The following is an 18,307-nucleotide window of genomic DNA, read 5'->3' as shown; positions in this document are numbered from 1 at the left end:
TAGTGAAAACTTTGTCCAGCCTTGCCAAATTTCTTGATAGGTATCTATAAAATTTCCTTTGTCAAATATTTGCGTTCCCTCATGGAAGCAGAAAAATTCTTCCCTTTCTGGCGTGATCAAAACTTTCATATATGAACCTTGCACCTGCTGATCTACAATGAATTACAAAGTCTTTGCTCCATTACGTTCTTACTAGAAATTTTGGGACAGTATCTGTGGAGAGCAACCAATGAACCAATCAAAGAAAATTTTAAAAAAATTATGACTGATCTGAGGAAATTGCCTTTGCAGTATCTGTCCAGCAGTAGCTGCTGCATTGCACTGCTTAACATCTCTGTGGGCCCTGTGTGAATCCTGTAGCTACCTTGCTGATGTGGGACCTGCCTGATTTCAAGAACTTCATGAGGAAGGTGCAGGCTTCTCATCCCTTCAACCATGCAGAAAGGTAATTTAGAAACATCTAATTATCTCTCCTATTCAAGCAATTTGAAAATGAAAATGGTTAACTCAGAGACAAGGTGATTAATTCAGAGAAAAGCATGCCTACTTCCCAGTCAGTTTGCAATTATTTCAGTTTATTCCACAGTTACTTCGCCATAGGTCTAGCCACTGCACATGCACAGCAGCCACACAGGATCTATGGAAGTGCCATTCCAGACTGCCTCTACCAAGAACAAATATTCACATGTTTAGAGCAAATGCTGCAAATACATTTCTAGCACAGAGTACTCATCCAAGAGTGTCACAGTCTCTGGATGTCAGAATTGTTATTCACTAATCTACTATTTTTTTTCCTGATGAAACAAAGTTTCATGGAAAAATGCAGACACCCTGAGTCCAAAATATATCATTTGGCACACTTTGGTACTCACAGATTGAAGCTATGGCTCTAATATGGATCCCTACTAGATTGCATTGCGTAGTCAGTGTGATGCTTTCAGGGTCTACTCCTGAAACATAACCCCAGTAAGAAGAAGCAACCCCGGACAAGTGATGGAGCTGGAACTGGGTGGCTGTGGTGCTAAGACCGAGCAGTATAGAGACCCTCACATTGTCCTCACACTTGGAAAAACAGATATTAGAGCTCCCAAGCTCCCTGTTGTGGAAATGAAAGCCAAACCCTAACAAGAGGTCAAAAAACAAAGTTACTGTGACTTAGCAACTCACCTGAGAATGGCATGACCATTGTTTCTTGCAAAGAACATGATCCTTAACTAAAAATAGATTCTTTAGTTTAAAGTGGAAAATAAATTATGGATCACAGAAATCGAAATTTCGGCTGATTGTGAAAGAGGAATTAAAAATGCATGGAATTTAGAAGAGGGACATGTTTCCACTGGTTCCTTTGCTGATCTTCAAGAACAGCATGAAAACATTGTGATTTGTGTTTTTTTCCGTCCCTTGCATGAGTGAAGGCTGCAATAACGCTGGAGTCTGTTACTCATCACTGCTTTTCACACAGCTCCTAATGCGTTGCCAAATCCCTCAAGCCAACCACCCCATCTGGAGGCTGCCATCGTCACAAGAGCCACTCCTGATCCTAACTCTGCTTTCTTCCTCTGAATGAAGTATAAAATCAAGGCCATCAAAGTCAGTTGCTTACTACAGATATCAAGAATATATAAACAAAATCAGAAAATAAATTCATCTTTACTTGATGCTTGGCACACAACCTAATTATGCATCTCTTTGAGGACAAGAGGTAAATAAAGAGATCTTTTATTTTTAATGGACATTTAAAAGCTCTTCAAGAGGAGTATTAGAATGCCTGGGGCTATATTTTTAATTTAAAAATTTGAAATATTTATGTGTAACTAACAAAATTCTTATCCAACCAAGACATACAAACATATTCTAATCGGGGGTGGTGGTGGTGGTGTGCGTTTCAAAACAAGGGCATGCAATTATCTCAGATCTTCCCAAGGAAGCATGTTCTTCCACCCCCCCAAAACCAAGATTTGCAGTATTTGTCACAGCAGTGGCTGTGAGAAAGCCACTGAGGACAGGGGGAGAAGCCAAGAGGTTCCCTGCACTTTCTTCCTTGTGTCTTGCAGGGACTGAATCAGGGCAGCCCATGCTGTCTCGGAGCAGAGCAGGGGCTCTGCAGCAGTCTAATATTTGCTGCCAGTTTGGCTGCAAAGCTGTTGAGAGACCCTTCTGGTCTGTTCCCAGCTGTGGCTGCCCCAGGACACCTGCATTCACTGGTGAAAACCTGTAGCTAATGACAGGATAGCAGTATTTTGTGTCTTACCTAAATGAACCCTTTTGAGTATAAGGACACTGATGTGCATTGGATGGTGGTGTGACCTGTAGAGTAGAACACTGAAGGTGCAGCCAGGTTCAGAACTCAAAAGCAGTGACATGTCTCTAGAGTTGCCTGGCACTAGTTACTGCTCCAAAAGGAGAGATGGAGAGGTCAGGCAGGACCACCAGGCAGCTTTTCCCCCTGTCCCAGCACTGCCTTTGCCAGCAGCTCTGTGAAACATCCCTATTTCAGCTGTATCATGGCACAAGCTGCCTGTGCTGCCCATGGTTTCCCGTTCGCTTCCCTCCCTATCCTCCACCGCCTCCAGAGTCAGTGAGTTATTTCCATCAGGATTAGTCGGCATTGCTGGACCTATTGCAAATAAGACAGGAACCTACAGCAGGCAGTTTCCTTCAGTTCACAAACCCTGACCCCTTCCTTGGGCAAACTGACTATGAGTGAGTGCCCTGCAGGTCCCATAGCGATCACTTTATAGACTCTTCTTCATAATTCTTGCAAGTAAAGGAGGACCTCTTGATCCTTACTGCTCTGTTTTCCTGTAATTAGTAGCCTCCAGTACCAAAGCTCATTTATTTCTACTTTAAAAGCAGTTTAGAAAGCCCTAAATGATGACAAAGAGTCTTCTTCATTTTTAACTCCCAAGTAAACAGAATGTTTTGTTTGTCTTGCAAGAAAATGTTTTCAATTCATATCCCTAAACTGTCAGGGTTTGATGAGTACAAAACAGATGTTTTCCAGGATACAGAATTAAAAGATTGAGTTGTTCTGACTGCTCTGGTATCCAGCAAGAGCAAAGACTCAACTTGCTCAATACAGGAAACCTAGCCAAGCTGTAATAGTGATGAGAGAGGAGTGGCACTTTTCTAAGGACTATTATTGGGCCAAATTCTAACACATTTTGCAAATGTTGGGAAAGTAGTACCCCTGAAAGCCAGAAGGCCAGTCTTGCTGATGAGTCCTGGCTTCTTACCACTGTGCCACCACCAGGCACAAACAATAGATATATTTCTCCTTAACTCATTCTCATAGTTGTGAAAATAAACCATTTTCAGCTCAGCCTGAGAGAAGCACTTGAAATGTTAGCCCAAATGTCTATTTTAGAGACAAAGGTAGGAAGTGCTAGTCAACTTATAACTAGTGCAGCCAATTTTTCCTTTAACACAAGAGGTCACTAGCATTTGGACAAGGTAAGCTACATCACACTGGGTGCTGTATTGTCCATTCACAGGACAGAAATGTTACTCTGAAAAATACACACAAGCACACACATATCTCAGAGATTTGAATAGGAAGAAAAGGTTTTCATTGTCCATTCTAAATTTTGCAGGATGCAGCTCTGTGCGTTTACATGTCTGGAAGGTGTGTATTATATATCCGTCCAAAAGTAACCCACACTCAGGTATGGAGACAAACATGCACACTGGTTACTGCTGACATGTCTTTCCCCATGTTGGTGGACACAAAGTGCTGGGACACCATCGAGCACTGCAGTGCTGTTTCAACTGTTCAGGGCGTTTGTGTGACTGCCCCATTCCCAGCTGATCTGATTGTGTCTACCTGCTGGGATCTGTCCTGAGCAGTTTTCCCAAATGACAAAGACTGCATCACAAGGCAATGCTGCAAGTCTGGAAACGCTTCCATGCCCATGCAGAGCACAGGACAGGCTACTCCAGCACAACCCTTTCCCTTACCTGTTCCCACCTTTGGGGTCCTCAGCCTAGAAAGGATCCCTTCCCCTCACATGCTGTGTAGATCTGTAGTGCTAATTTGAAATTTCAGAGGCAGAACTTGTGAACCAGATTCTGCTTTTCAGCTGTTTGGGCAAGCTGTACTGGCAGAAAGGCATTAACTGTTTCCAGGGCCTCAGTGCAGCTTGGCTACGACAGTCCTCAGCAAAAACACATCCGCCCTGGGTGTACTAGAGATATGAAAGTGGATTTTTTTTTCTCCCTCTTTATGTCCAAAAGAATTTACCCTCCAGAATTTGTCACTTTGGGGTGTTCTCCTTTAGATGGCACTGTTATCACTTTCAAGAGGGACTGCTGCCAGCCACTTTGCTGAGCAGGGCTGAAACTGGGCGAGGACTGTCATTACTATTTGGCTAACATGACAGATAGGGTCAGGAATGACCAGCTGATAGGGAGCCGTTCATGATATTTGCTCTAAAAAGTCTTCATGGTATCATCTTCATGGTATCACTCCAGCTCCCCTCAGTCAGTTGTTCACTTTGGAGTATCCCTCACAGCACAAAGGTTGTATTGACATGATGAACATCCAATGTAAGGGACAAACTCAATCTACTCTTCAGAATAAGTTTGACGTGGTCCCCAAAGTCACCAGGGGTCATGTGTGCATATCTGAAGGCCTTACCTAATTAATCTGCTAATTAAATAATAATTAGAAGCCCTGCGGTCCACAGGTACTGCAATCATTATTTTTTTATAACTAGATAAATGCTTGTGTCACAACCATTGGGTTTTGTTCTGTTTTGTTTTTTTTCCCCACTGCATCAGTCATCATGTGCTTCTATTGCTGAGGTTTTTCCCCAAGATAGCAAATTAGTTTAGCTGTCATTTAATGGGTCTATATTAAGTACTAGCTACATGTTGTGTACTCCTCAATGCCTATTAAATGAATCTTGCCTATTAAGAGCATTTTGAACTGAGAAAGAGAGATGATTCCAGAATATCATTCAGCAGCGGTCTGAAACAGCCAGAAAACAAAGTGCAAAGGCCCCACCTTGTTCCTGAATTAGTATTATTCCCTTGTCAAACTACACTTCTACTCAGACCTCAACCATTTTGCCTGCAGGCTTCTCAGAAACAAACACACACAATGATTATTATTTTTATAATGGGAAAAGTTTCTTTTGCCGTGCTGCCCTAACCCAAAGCCAGCCAATGCAATTTTGCTAAAGCTTTCAGACAATAATGTAATACCAGAAAATGTCAAGAGATTGTATTTTTGAATGACACTCAAAAACTTGGAAGTCTGTGTCTATGTTGCAAGATAACATACTGCGCAATTACACAATTGCCCGAGTAGTCCCAGATCATCCCACTACAAGTAGGCTCTCAAGCACCAAATTGAAAAGTGTAGCAGCCTTAGGCCTCCTTGAAGGCCTTAGTCAAGACAGGCAGGTACCTCAAGCAGAAATTTAGATCTTTGGTGCTGTAAATAGTCTTCCAAAGTGCTCACCTGCCTCCATTCACTAAAAATGGAGTCTAAAGTAACCATACTTCTCATGTAGATAACACATCTAAGTGCCTAATGGATAAGTGTTGGGCTGATGTTGATTGAGTAGCTCATCACCCAGCAAAGCCAGGGATGTCTTTGTCTGGGAGAGGTCCATATTACATAGCTCCCTGTAGCTAGCAGCATGACACAAATGTCGTGGACTGCACTGAATGATGATGTGCAGATATATATATAATACATAGTCCGGGGCAACAAGGCAAGTCCAGAAGGGACTGACACGCAGGATGAACACAGGTGAGTCCAGCATTGGATGGGAAAAGATCTACATCTAATACTGCACAGGCCTGAAGGCATTTAAATTCCACAGGTGTATTATTTTTTTACCTCCAAGCCCTCCAAGCACTCAGAGGAGTATTAGTGCAAACTCCCAGCTGGACTGAGTGAAGAGGAGCTGGGAACATGAGGCGCAGCTGTGCCCAGCCAGGACTTGAAGAGGACTCTATTAAATAAAGTCCCTTGAGGTGTTCAATTTAGGGGGCACTCTCAGGACAGATCTAATGTGCACAAACATGTAGAGTCATCTCAGAGCTCAGCTGCAGCAGCTGTTCTCATTTAAAACATATCCAGAGGATATGAAGGAGATATGCCCAAGCCTCCAGAATTCCTTCATCAATTTGTGAATTAGGCATGAGAAGAAAAATCTCTCCCCAGTGGACAACGAATATAGACAAAGCTGAGCAGACACTGCTCTGTCCTTTTTTTTGTTTCACTCTGCTTTAATCAAGGTCACTCCACAGTCAGCTCAAAAAAAAAAAAAAAAAAAAAAGAAAAAAGAAAAAAGAAAAAAAAAATCTTTACAAATGCCCATCAAGCCCAGAAATGTCAAGACTACAGAAAAACTAGAGGGGGAAAATCCCCTGGGAAGGTACTTAAAATATTTAGTACTTTTTAAAAGTTCCTTGTTTTTTTTAGTTCAGTCAAGTTCCTCCCAGCAAGATCAGTTCCTACTTTGGAAAAAGTGTGAGACACAGTATTTGTTCAAAGATAACCTTTCCCACTAAAAAAAAAAACAACAAACAGCAAAAGAATAAAGTTTTCCAGAATTTGTAAAGACTGTTTCAGCTGAGTTCTGTTTTTTTGGTTTCTTTTCTCCCATTTAATACTGAAAGTTTACTGTTGTCTCTTCCGAAAAAAAGGCAAACAGGCAACTAAGATTATTATCCAAACCTTGGGTCCTACTGCTGGCTGTTTCACGAAGTAGTCAGGGCACCAACTTAACCTGGGATAGTACAAAATGCGTGGGCATCAGGGGAGCCAGGTCTGGGTCTCAGACCCTGGCTAGGTTTCCCAGATCATTAAATGGTTTTTGAAACAAGCAATACCTACAAGTCCTTCATCGTTACTGTGGTCATCTTTTAAACTTTACTCATTTTGTCTCAGGTTTAGTGAATAACTAAGCTTCTCTAATACTGACATTTTCTTTATGTTCTTTATATCTGCTGAATGTAACCTCCTAAATGCTGAGATAATGTTATTCTAACATCTTCAGGAATTGGGACCTCTGTAACAGGGACCTCTCTGCCTGATCTGTGGTGAACAGGAACAGTAGATAAGCGCTGCAAGAAAGAAAATCTTCTCCTTCATCCAACACCTTTGGCTAACTAAATGCATGGGTGGTTTTTATATTTGTTCACAAGCATCAACATCTCAGCTACACTTCTCCTTCCAGCTGTAGCAGTCAGAGACTGATGCTTCTAAGTTTCTTAATCTGCTTTCCCTGTAAAAAACATCTTGAAATACCTTCATGCTTGTGACAAATGCTTCAGTCACAATTCTTTCTCTTCCAAGTTCCTGAGCTTTGATTTTCAAAGTACTTACATGCTTTTCTTGCAAGAACAAACTTTCAACGACTGTGGAATAAATTTGGGCAAGTGATTGGTGTAAAGGCAAAGTATCTTTCCAATAGTGAAAAGTACACACTGCACTTACCTGTCTGAAAAAGTGCTGTGTTGTTATAGCAAAGACATCAAAGCCACAGATGGCCCTTTTAAGCTCATCTTGAATACTGCTTAATTGCCGGGACTGCTCATCACACTTTTCCTTCAGTTTCTGAACAAACTGTTTTTCAGCATCTCTACTCTCTCCTGGTTTGGGGGAGAATCCATTCTTTGGGGTGCTTGGCCTTTGCTTGGGATGTCCTACAAAGAAGAGACAAGAAGAAAAGATTATCAGGGTCAGTTACTTCATATGTATGGGCATGACCTTGATGTGTTTCTAAAGACTTTGGGACTCAGGTCTACAAAAGAAAAAAAAGTCTGTAGCATTCACTCAGATCTGTAATGACTTTCAAAAAAAGCAAGAGCACAGCAAATTGTGCTTCCCTAGGCACCAAAGCTCAATGCTTTGTACAGTCATCTCACCTCAGGCTCCAAGCCTGAAGGTCTGCTGTGAGTTGAGGAGAGCTCTCCTACGAGTGTCTTGCTGAGGACTGAGGTTGTTAAAGGAAGGTTTCATCTCACATGTTAGGCATCTGCCTGCACCTTGATGTGTGATGATGGACTCTCTTGAATAGCAATGAGAGAAATGGGCATTTCCAGGCTGAGATTCACCTTATCATGTTGTAGATGTGGGAAGCAGTTGGATGGAATTTACACTCTTTGGCCACCTGAACCCCGAGCTTGGGGACTTGACAGTGGTACCAGATTCCCTTTCCCATTGCAGATTTCCTTTTGCCTCCAAATGGGACAATGTGGGACTGGAGCTGCTCTTCCCTGAATGCAAACACAGCATGGGTTGCTTGCTATTGAGGTATCACTATTTCTTTTTATCAACAATATTGCTGTCTGCCTTGCCAGTTCCCTTTGCTCTCCCATTTATGACACTTCTAAAGCTGCAACACAAACCAGATACATATAGAAATGCCACCAGGTATCACGTAATGATGACTGGTTACAGCACTGGCTGTTCATGTCTGCTCTCTCTGCACCATTGGTCACAACAGAATCACTGAATGGTCTGCCTGCAGAAACAGGTCCAGACAGACTCTGGCTCCGCTGATGTGCTCCAAGTTGGCTTGAAGCAAGCCTGATCCTGTATAAAGGTGTGAAACCACTGATGTAGCATGTCTGAGGGTTGAACTAGATGACCTTTAAAGGTCCCTTTCAACCCAAACAAATCTATGATTTTATAGTCAGCCCAAATACAGTGTCATACTCATATGAATGGCACAAGAACTAAAGCTTACTCACGATTAGCCACTTAAGGGAAGTGAGACTTTCACCCTAAGTTAAGTTCATGTCCTACTTGAGTCAACCATCAATTTCTCTGGAAATACTCAGTGACAAGGATGAAGCAGGACATACCTCTTCTAGTAGTGTCACTTTGCTCAGGCCACTGCTTGGACAATCTGTTTTGTCTTTATCTTCTTAGCTTTCTGAGAACAATCCTCTGCAAACATTTATGGCTGGCTGGGCCACACTTCAGCACAGGTTACTGATTCTTTTTGCCACTCTCAGTCCCTCCTCAGCTGATGCCTTTTAGCTCATTCCTGAATACTGGCCAGGAATATCTGGTTCTCTTCCTCAGCTCCTCCCACTACTCTCAAGCTTTTAGCCTAAGAGCTAGAGTTGGTATGAAAGAGGGACAAAATAGAGGCAGACACCTTGTTCCCATGTGTTACTAGAGATGGTCGACATTGGTCTGCATACACATGAAAAATGAACATTTTGATGTTAGCAGAAAGGGTTGCAAATACAAGGGTCCTAGTTTTGTTTTAAACAAGACCAGTTCTCTTTTAATGAATTTTTCTTTCAGCTAAGTTCTTCTACGTAATTGCACTTTTCTGAATTTGGCTACATGTTTTTGAAACAGTCGCTCCGGAGCTGTTAACAGTAGCAATGGTATGCAGAAGAACGACAGGTTTAGACTTATTGCTATGGCAGCCAAGGTTACTGATAAATTTTGCAAGTCCCTTAAGTGAGAGGGGCATATTTGCAAGGAGAGGCGGACAGAACAGGTGACTAAAATTGACCAACTAAGTATTCCATCCCATTCATGTCATACACCCTATAAAAACATGAGATCATGAGGGTCTCACTCTCTTTGACCTTGGCTGGCATCTGAAGAAAACCCTGCCATTTCTGCTGGTGATCCTAGGCCTAGCCCCAGGCCCTGCATCCCTGAATCCAGTTCCAGTTTACTGCAGATTCCAGCCCAGGACTTTTGGATACCTGCCCTGCAGGCACTGGAGCAATGCCACTGTAAAATTCAATATTGGTTTTGCATTTTTTTTTTTTCTATTTATTAGTAGCATTAGTAAAGCATTTTTAACTTTCCAATTCACAAGTCTCTCTCCCTTTTACGCCTATTACCTTTCCTTAGCGGGGAGGGCAGGGGGTTAACAGAGAACATCTGCCACGGTTTATTGTCACCCTGCAGTAAATGGTGACAACAAGAATGTGAAAAAAAATGATATCTTGTAGTTTTATAGTCTCATAGTATATGGTTTTTGAAAATGAATACACAAACAATGTCTCCAACCAGTTTTCAGCAATGAACAGAAGAGAGGACAGTATTCTGCCATGGACACTTTCTACCCCTTTCCTAAAAACTAGAAGAATCCTTCCTCAGAGAAGCATCTGTTGTACGAGTTTCAGCCAATTTGTGAAGTAGAGCACTGTTCCAGAGGTGATTTTGTCAGAAGTGCTTTAGATATTTTAGCTCTTTAAAACTGTGGCCTGGGTGTGCAAATGGATCCTTAGGGCAATTTTGTTAGATCAGGCCTGGAAGAAGTATGGCTTTACCAGAGCAATACGCCATGAGCATATTCCTGCTTTTTCAGATCCTCAGCTTGTATAGAGCCACTGGGAACATATTTTCCAACCTACTTGACTATGTTCTGGCTCCAGGCTAAGCTTATGGGGAGCCATCTCCAGCAGAGATGTTCCCTCTTGTCTCCAAGTATCTCACGCTGCAGCTGCAAAACACAAACCAGACTTTGAAACTCTTAGAGCCCATGACTTGCATTTGCAAAGAGGAATACCAGGTTTCACAGCATGTCAAGACTAACTTCATGATGTTGCAAGACCCAAATAATACAATAAAGGATGTTAGAAAGGACTTTCTGTCATTAAGAGAGCTCAAGCAGCATAGCTATTGCCCTCTCTCCATCTTCATGTCAGTTTAAGCCTGTACGGTTTTTTGTGCAGGAATGATATTTTCTTACAGATTCTGTCATTCATTCAAAGGGGCTTTTGACTGGGCAGTGGGTATTAGTAGCATTAATAAATAAAAGAAACATAAAATAAATATATAAAATATAAAAATAAATATAAATAAATAAAATAAAAATAAAAATAAAAAATAAAAAAAAAATCATAAAAGCAACAACCATAAATATCTGTCCTTTTAGTATAAAAATCTTGGGTTGTTTAGACAGCATGGAGACGTTACAACAGAAGGCATAGGGAGTGTAGGGAGAAGCCCTTGAAATCGGTCCAGTTTTAATTAAAACAGAAACCCATCAGATTGTCTTATATCTTTGTAGCTTTCCTGTTCACTGGAACATTTGAAGTGCACATCTCTATGTTGTCCTTGTCAGTATTATAAGCTGTCCTTGTAAATTAAACTGTGCTATTCTCCTCAGGGATAAATCTGAATTTCTTGGTTCATTTGGGTCTGAAAAGCAGCTTACCAAGCTCATTTTGCCATTGATGCCTCTCTTCTGTCGCTCTGTGCAAAACAAGGTATGTATAATGATGCTGGCCCTGATCCTGAATGTCCCTTTTGCTGATGGTGGGTCCAGGGGGGAAGACCCCCTGTACACTGAAATCACTGAACCTTTTTGATCCATTTCAAAACTCCCAGGTCTTTTTTATCTACCTGAATGTTTGAACTAACAGATATAACAAGTATATACTCATAATTAACAGACTTCATGAGGATTTAGATGGGGAACACAATTTCTTTGTCTTTTAACTCCCCAATTCCCAACATTTTGGTAAGGAAAGTGAGAAAATTACTTCAAAAAGATTGATAACAAGCAATCTGTAGAGTGACAGAGGTCAGAAGCAGGTAGCACCATCCTGCAATGGGGTGGAAGGAGAACACCTGCATCTATGCACATCTGCTCCTATACACAGATTTCAGGAATGGTATTACATCAATAGATAAAACTGAGATAGATCCCTACAAGACTGCATGTCAAAACACCCTTGCAAGTTTTCAAGCGGATGGATCCAAATTGTAAAGATAAGATTCAAGGCTAAAAAAAAAATTGTATGACAGTCAAAAATGACCACTGATTAGAAGGAATTGCATGTTAGGAGGCCAGTAGCATGGAAAACAACCTAGAAATGGCACTCAGAAATTTTAGAGCCTGTTCCATGGCTACATGTAGTTGTGGTGGAGTTAACTGAGGGATCACAGAATCACAGAATCGACTGGGTTGGAAAAGACCTCAGAGATCATCGAGTCCAACCCTTGGTCCAACTCTAGTCCGTTTACTAGATCATGGCACTAAGTGCCATGTCCAATCTCAGTTTAAAAACCTCTAGGGACGGCGAGTCCACCACCTCCCTGGGCAGGCCATTCCAATGCCTGACCACTCTCTCTGTAAAGAATTTCTTTCTAATATCCAGCCTAAATTTCCCCTGGTAGAGTTTAAGCCCATGCCCCCTTGTCCTATTGCTAACTGCCTGGGAGAAGAGACAATCCCCACCTGGCTATAACTTCCCTTCAGCATACATGCTCCCCTATCACAAACCATAAATGCTGCATGAGTTTGTGATCCTGACAGAGGAAGGTCTGTGTTACTGCCCCTTAGCCCCAGCTACACTCACTCCTTGTCCTGTTTAATGGTTGCTTTGGTTATTTTGTGAAATTGTTAAATAGGTGAAAAAAAATGTTTGCTGCTATTGATGTTGTTACTTCAAAGAATGCTAAAGGCTACTCTAAAAACATAAGCGAAGGTGAAGTTTATTTTCCTATTTGATCCTTACAGTGATAAACAATTTCAGGTTGCCATAATTTCACACAACCAAGCTTAAGAAATCCTAAATCAGTCTGATGGAGAGAAGGCAGTTACTCAACCTCTCATAAAAATGAAGGAGCCTTTGAGGTCTCATGAGTTAGATATGCCAAAAATTTAAGCCAGGCAAATCATTAAGTCACCCATGGAAATGCAGGCGTCCTTAAGACAATACAAATACACAGGAAAATATACCCGTGTTTCATTTTGCTTTCTAATTCTAGTGGAAGCTGTGCTGTAATGTGCTGGTACAGCCACAATCACTGTTGGTGTTTAAAATGGACTCCCACCATTATAAACGCTGGGGAGCTGCGGGTCTTGAACTCTCAGCAATAAAATTTTCTTTGGATCTCTCTTGTTGATCTCACCAGGTACAAAACAGCCTGAAAATTACACGACTCAGAGGACAGAGATAAGATAAACTTTTTACCCTAGTATCTTAGTAAGAAGAAAAATTCTGAGTCCTGTTGGCACCTTGGAAGATAAAATTTAACCTTCCATTTTCTCCATTTTGTTGGTTGGGAAGGAGAAGAATAGGGCCTGACTTCAGTAAACATGAAGAGGCTATTGATGGAAGTTATAGGAGCCAAGGTGCTGTTCTACATGTTTTATAGTTTACCATAAAATGAAGTAACATGCCGCATAATTATAACTCAAGTGTCACATAGCTGTAAAGATGACATTTAAATTATTTAAGTCAAGTCTGAAAAATGAGGTAACAGAACAGAAGATAAACCATAAGCACAATGAAAACAGTAGGACTATGCCCACTCATTTCAGAAGCATTTAGAACAGCCAAAGGCCAGTCTTACAAAAGCCTTTAGGTACCTTATGTTAATGTACACCTAGTAGACATAGATGGAAATAAGTTCTTTTCAAGAAGGTATTCTTTAGAAATGCTAAAACCATGTGTTTGTACCCAATATTGAGGGGTAAGCTGACAATGCCCCAATAGCAATCTGAAGGTTATTTCTATGGATAATGCCTTTTCCAATTATGCATAGAAATAAGACAGGAAATTTAGTGTCTCTGCACAACAGTAAGAGTAGATTCCAAGTAATATATTTTCACGACAGTTAATTGTCTGAGGTATCTTCTACTTCACTATATCTGTCTGTTCCCCTTTTATATAAGAAAATTATAATCATGAAAAAAAATATTCCTATAGCCTTAAACATGTAATAGCAACAACTCTTTGTTTTGCAGGAGAGATGATTGCACAGTTGTAACAAAGAGAACGTAAGTTTATTCATCTCACGCATTGGGATGATAAAGCCTGCTGTACTCACAGCCAGCTTAACGAACCTTGGATGCAATCAATCTTCACTTAACAATAGCAGGTCTCAGATTTTAATGTGTTAACAAGAGATGCAAAGTGATCAAGTTTAAATCTTCCCTGAAATAGTGCTTTCGGGTTCATAAATACCTGGTGAATGGAGCTTGGTGGCTGTTACTGCTGATCTCTTAGGGGATGAGACAGATGGTCTGTTAGCATCCTGATCTTTTTGTACTTCTTTCTTCTGACCTGTTTTAGGGAAAAGAAAAAAAAAAAAAAAAGAAGATAGAAGGAAACCCGTTTCATAATTTTGTTTGCAATTGTGCAGAACTATGTCGCTAAGATACATATCAGAATGGCAAACTCTAAGTATTTCACAATACACGTCCTGGGCTTCACGCAGAATGATGCTACACAGTACTTCTGTGCTGGATGCCAACTTGCCACTTGTGCAAGCACGACTGTGTGCATGTGGCTGAGCTGACATACGCAGCACTAAAGAAGTCAAAAAAAGGTCTTACGCACTATCTTGGTTCTCCAGCCATCTGCAAAGTGACAAATACCATTAAGGCACAAACAGCTATGCAGGTAGCCCACACTGTCTGTTCTGGGGTCTGTGTTCTGTCTCTTTACCTTGCTGTGCATCCTCAGCCAAGCATCCTCTGGGCTGGAGGAAGAGCTAAATAGGACTGTGCAAAGCTGACTTAAGTTACCTGCAGGGCCTTGCTCTATCAACTAGGTCAGGAAACCGCCTTGTCTGGTGAGCAGCTTTCCCCAGAGGGTCTCATACAGGCAAGAGACAGGCTTCTGAAGAACCAGAAGCAGGCAGAATGTGTCATGGCTGTGCTGGATGTGGTGCCCCAGACTGGAGAGGGCGCCTCTGCCTATGCAGTAAGTCAGGCAGGGCCAGAGAGGTGCAGCACATTCAGTGCTAATGCAGGACACAACAGGGTCATGTCATTGCTTTGCTATCCACAAGGCTGCACCAACACTTGGTTCATGCTCATCTATGACCCAGGCAAGTATCAAGCCTATTCCCCCCTCCGCTCCGCTCCCCTCCCCTCCTCTTCTCTCATGTTTGCAACCCTCCAGGTTATACCTGACCTCTGCATTTATCCTTTGTTTCTGCAGCTGCTAATTCTCCCTACTGACACCATGATGTCCCAGAGCTCTTGGTTTATAACATCGTGAAACTTTGTGCTAGCCTTTCCTCTTCCTTTAACTTTGTGGTGTCTGTTATTAATCCTCCCACCACTAGAGTTCTCTGGTTAGGGGCTCAGGATGCTCTGTCAGTTGTCCAAGCTCTGCAGTCACTGACTGCCTCTTGTACGAGGAAGATACAGTTTCATCTGAAAGCCAGAGGGGCCACCCAAGCTCAGCTCACCCCTCCTGCCCACCCCCAAGTACCACCAAAATAGCTGCAGGGATCATGCTGAATGCAGCAACAGTGAAGCCCTGTCGTGCTGCTTAGCCCACAGTGTTGCAGTCATAGCCATGGATTTCATGCAGAAAACACTCACCAAAGAAGTAAGAAGGAAGAGCAAGAAAAGCCAAATCCCTTAGACGTTAGTGTATTTTCCTGTTTGCTTTCCTTTTTTAACATTAGTGTTTGTTGGGGGGCTGTATTTCAGCCTACAACACTCAAAATGAGATTATAAACATGTTGTTGACCGTATTTCAAAGAGACTACAACAAATAGAGTCCAAATCAGCACACTGGCACTGTGCCCAACAATAGCATTAAAATTAATTGAGTAAGAAGTAAATTAGTATCATAGTAAAGTTTCTGCGTTTCTTGGCTTAATGCAGGTGTGTTTCAAGTTTGGAGCACTTACCAGCAGATTTAAGGCAAACCACTTGTCATAAAGGAAAAACAATGTTTGCCTTATTAACTTTTGGTTCTTTCATGAGTACATTTATGGACATCTTGTAGGTAAATGTCCCACAGTATTTGTCCCCTGAAGTATTTGAAGCTGGCAAACAAAACCATATTTTTTTGGTGATGCTTAAAGACAGTGCCAGTCCAAAACCTAACACTATCTTCCATTTTGCTTAATACAAATGTGATCTGGCTATTTCAATAGTAGAGAAAAGTGATAATTTTATGTGAGGATCATAATCTTCAGGGACACTTACTGGATGACTAGCTTTTCACCCTCTCCAAAGCCACAGCTAGCCACAGTTGCAGTATCAGGCTTATTTTTGACACATCATTCCCCCTTCGACTTCTGTCTGTAAGCAGTGAGCTGAGGATGCAGCATTTGCCATGCACCAGAAGCCAAGCTTCACATTTTCTAGCACTGCCTCTCAGCATTTGCTTGCAGACTGTTTCTGCAAAGACCACATTTTCTGCACAAACACAAGTCCTATGTCCAACGATTTGTGGAGATGGCACAGGAGAAGGTCTAATACCCTCTTTGACTCTTCCCACTGTCCACAGGCAAATGACAGCATCAGTTGTCAAGGGCTGGTAAAGACTGAACTCTTCATACCTTTACTTTGTCCAGTTTGTCTACTGTTTATAATTTGGACATGTTGAGGCTATAACTGTCATTTGTGATTAATACTTTTCACAGTGAAAGGACTGAGGATATAAATTTCCCGTTTCTGCTACCTACTACTCTATATTTACTAGAGAACAGAACATAAAATAAGTTTATGGTGCCCATTCATTACTAAGGATGAAGGGAAAGCAACTTGAGAGCTGTGAGACAAAATCAGAGCTTGTTTTACAAGGTATAGTTTATATGGTTACAGGTTCAAGCATTACTTTTTCATGGCAACAAGGCCTTGGTTTTCCTGTGTTTTTCAAAATAAAAACGATGATGCACAAATGGGTCATATCAAGACCCTCTGTAAATTTCTCTATGGCAAACGTCAAACACAGACAGTAGCAGGGAGTATTCTCCTTACACTTGCAGCAGAAACAAGAGGAATATAAATACTTAACTATGTGTGTTTTCGAAAAGTTTTCAATGAGGAACACCTGGGGAATTAGTTCAGCCACTTAAGCACCAAGTGAGGAACAATTCCCCAATTAAAGCTCAGTTCAAAGAAAAGAGAGCAAAGAAGCAAAGAAGCCCAGTCAGCACCATCGTTCGGCAGAGGGCAAGGGAAGGTCTAGGGATGACAGCCGGTGCAGATGTCAGCACCCATCAGGGACAGCTGCATGGGGCGCAACGGGCCCAGAAGGTGGGAGACCAGCAGAGTGAGCCTGACGCAAGTTGTAAGCAAAGATGCAAATCGATATCTTGGCAAGGACAGAAGAGTAGTATTTAATAACAAGGGAGGGAAGCGAAGATAACCACCCCCCACCCCGCTTCAGTTACAAGATTAGGGCTCCTAAAATCTGGTAGGGGTGGCAATACGGCAACTGGGGAAGCAAGGAGGGGTTGTGCAGTGAGGGAAGAGCCTGGGCACAGCACAGTTCTGCTGGGAAGGGGCAGAGGAGAGGGGCAAGTGGAGCTAGCAACAATTCAGCTTCTCCTTCATAAGCAGAAAGGTCTTGGTGGCCTTCCTCAGCAGGGAGGGATTTAGGAATCAGGCAGCAGGCAAAAGAAAGGACAGTCTGCAGGAGCAAACTGTTATCGTTCTGCTAAGCTCATCACCCACAGGGAAATTTTAGGGAAAGAGCCATCCCTGGCATCAGGCCTCAAATAAGAGCTTGTGCTGAATGTTTTCTTGGAAATGGGGTTTGTTCTTTCTCTTCTCTTACGAAACAACATCTGCTAGATGGTTAAAAGAAAAACACTTAGGAAACATGTTGATTTCAAGAGAAGTTCCCACTGGGAAAATTCATTTCTAAATGACAAGACTCTGGGCTCTGAAGCTGTCATTTCACAGAAATCTAAAATTTCAGGTTTACAAAAATCTGTAGGGGAGCGTTGGCATGATGATGAGCATAATGCTGTACCACAGGGTACGGCACAGTGGGAGGTTATACAGTTTGGTCTTTTCTACCTCGGAGTGTACCAGCATCAACTCAAAGGCTCTAATGTACGCAAAAAGTTTGATGATCCACGGTAACTCAGGAAATAAGACAAACATTTAAGTCCTTATTATGGGCTTGTAACACCTGTAAAACCTCAAATAATATTTGGACTGTCATATGTATTGTGAAACGTCAAAAGGTGCTATTCATACAATGATGAATAATAAAAAGATGCAAAATACAATTATAAAATGAAATTAAGAACCATACTTGCATATTTTTTCGAACCAGCACACTGTTTTAATTTTCCAAATTTGTCTTTTAAAAAGTATATTAACTCTGACCTGGAACAAAATTTACTTCAGCCTCTCAGTGTTATTGTCCACAGGCTGGAAATATGGAACTCCAGTTAGCTCTGTGCTAAATGCCCGTACATTACCTTTATTCCTGCTGGCTGCATAATCAAGGCTCTTACCACTGAGCCTCCCAGTGAAAGGCTCCTGGCAGAGCAGGAACCACCACTGATAGCCCCAGGCTTCCAGGAACAGCTGCCAAGGCTCTGTCCACCCCCTTCACCACAGGAGCTCATGGAGTGAGAATTTGACTTTCC

General features: G+C 41.8%; 1 protein-coding gene across 7 annotated transcripts in view; it reads right to left on the bottom strand.

The window, feature by feature from the left end:
- Positions 1-18,307, bottom strand: part of MTUS2 (microtubule associated scaffold protein 2) — a 304,448-nt gene that overhangs the window by 49,547 nt on the left and 236,594 nt on the right. For all 7 annotated transcript variants that reach the window (XM_065050968.1, XM_065050921.1, XM_065050932.1 and 4 more), the window contains 2 exons: positions 13,918-14,016; positions 7,454-7,662 (listed from right to left, as the gene is read on the bottom strand). In XM_065050968.1, the coding sequence (XP_064907040.1) occupies positions 7,454-7,662; positions 13,918-14,016 (308 nt within the window). The remainder of the gene's footprint in view (positions 1-7,453; positions 7,663-13,917; positions 14,017-18,307) is intronic.

The sequence above is a fragment of the Columba livia genome, chromosome 1 (assembly GCF_036013475.1).
Source record: "Columba livia isolate bColLiv1 breed racing homer chromosome 1, bColLiv1.pat.W.v2, whole genome shotgun sequence".
Classification (NCBI taxonomy): domain Eukaryota; kingdom Metazoa; phylum Chordata; class Aves; order Columbiformes; family Columbidae; genus Columba; species Columba livia.
The sequence above is the reverse complement of the archived record's forward strand: the minus strand, read 5'-3'. Positions and strand labels throughout refer to the sequence as shown.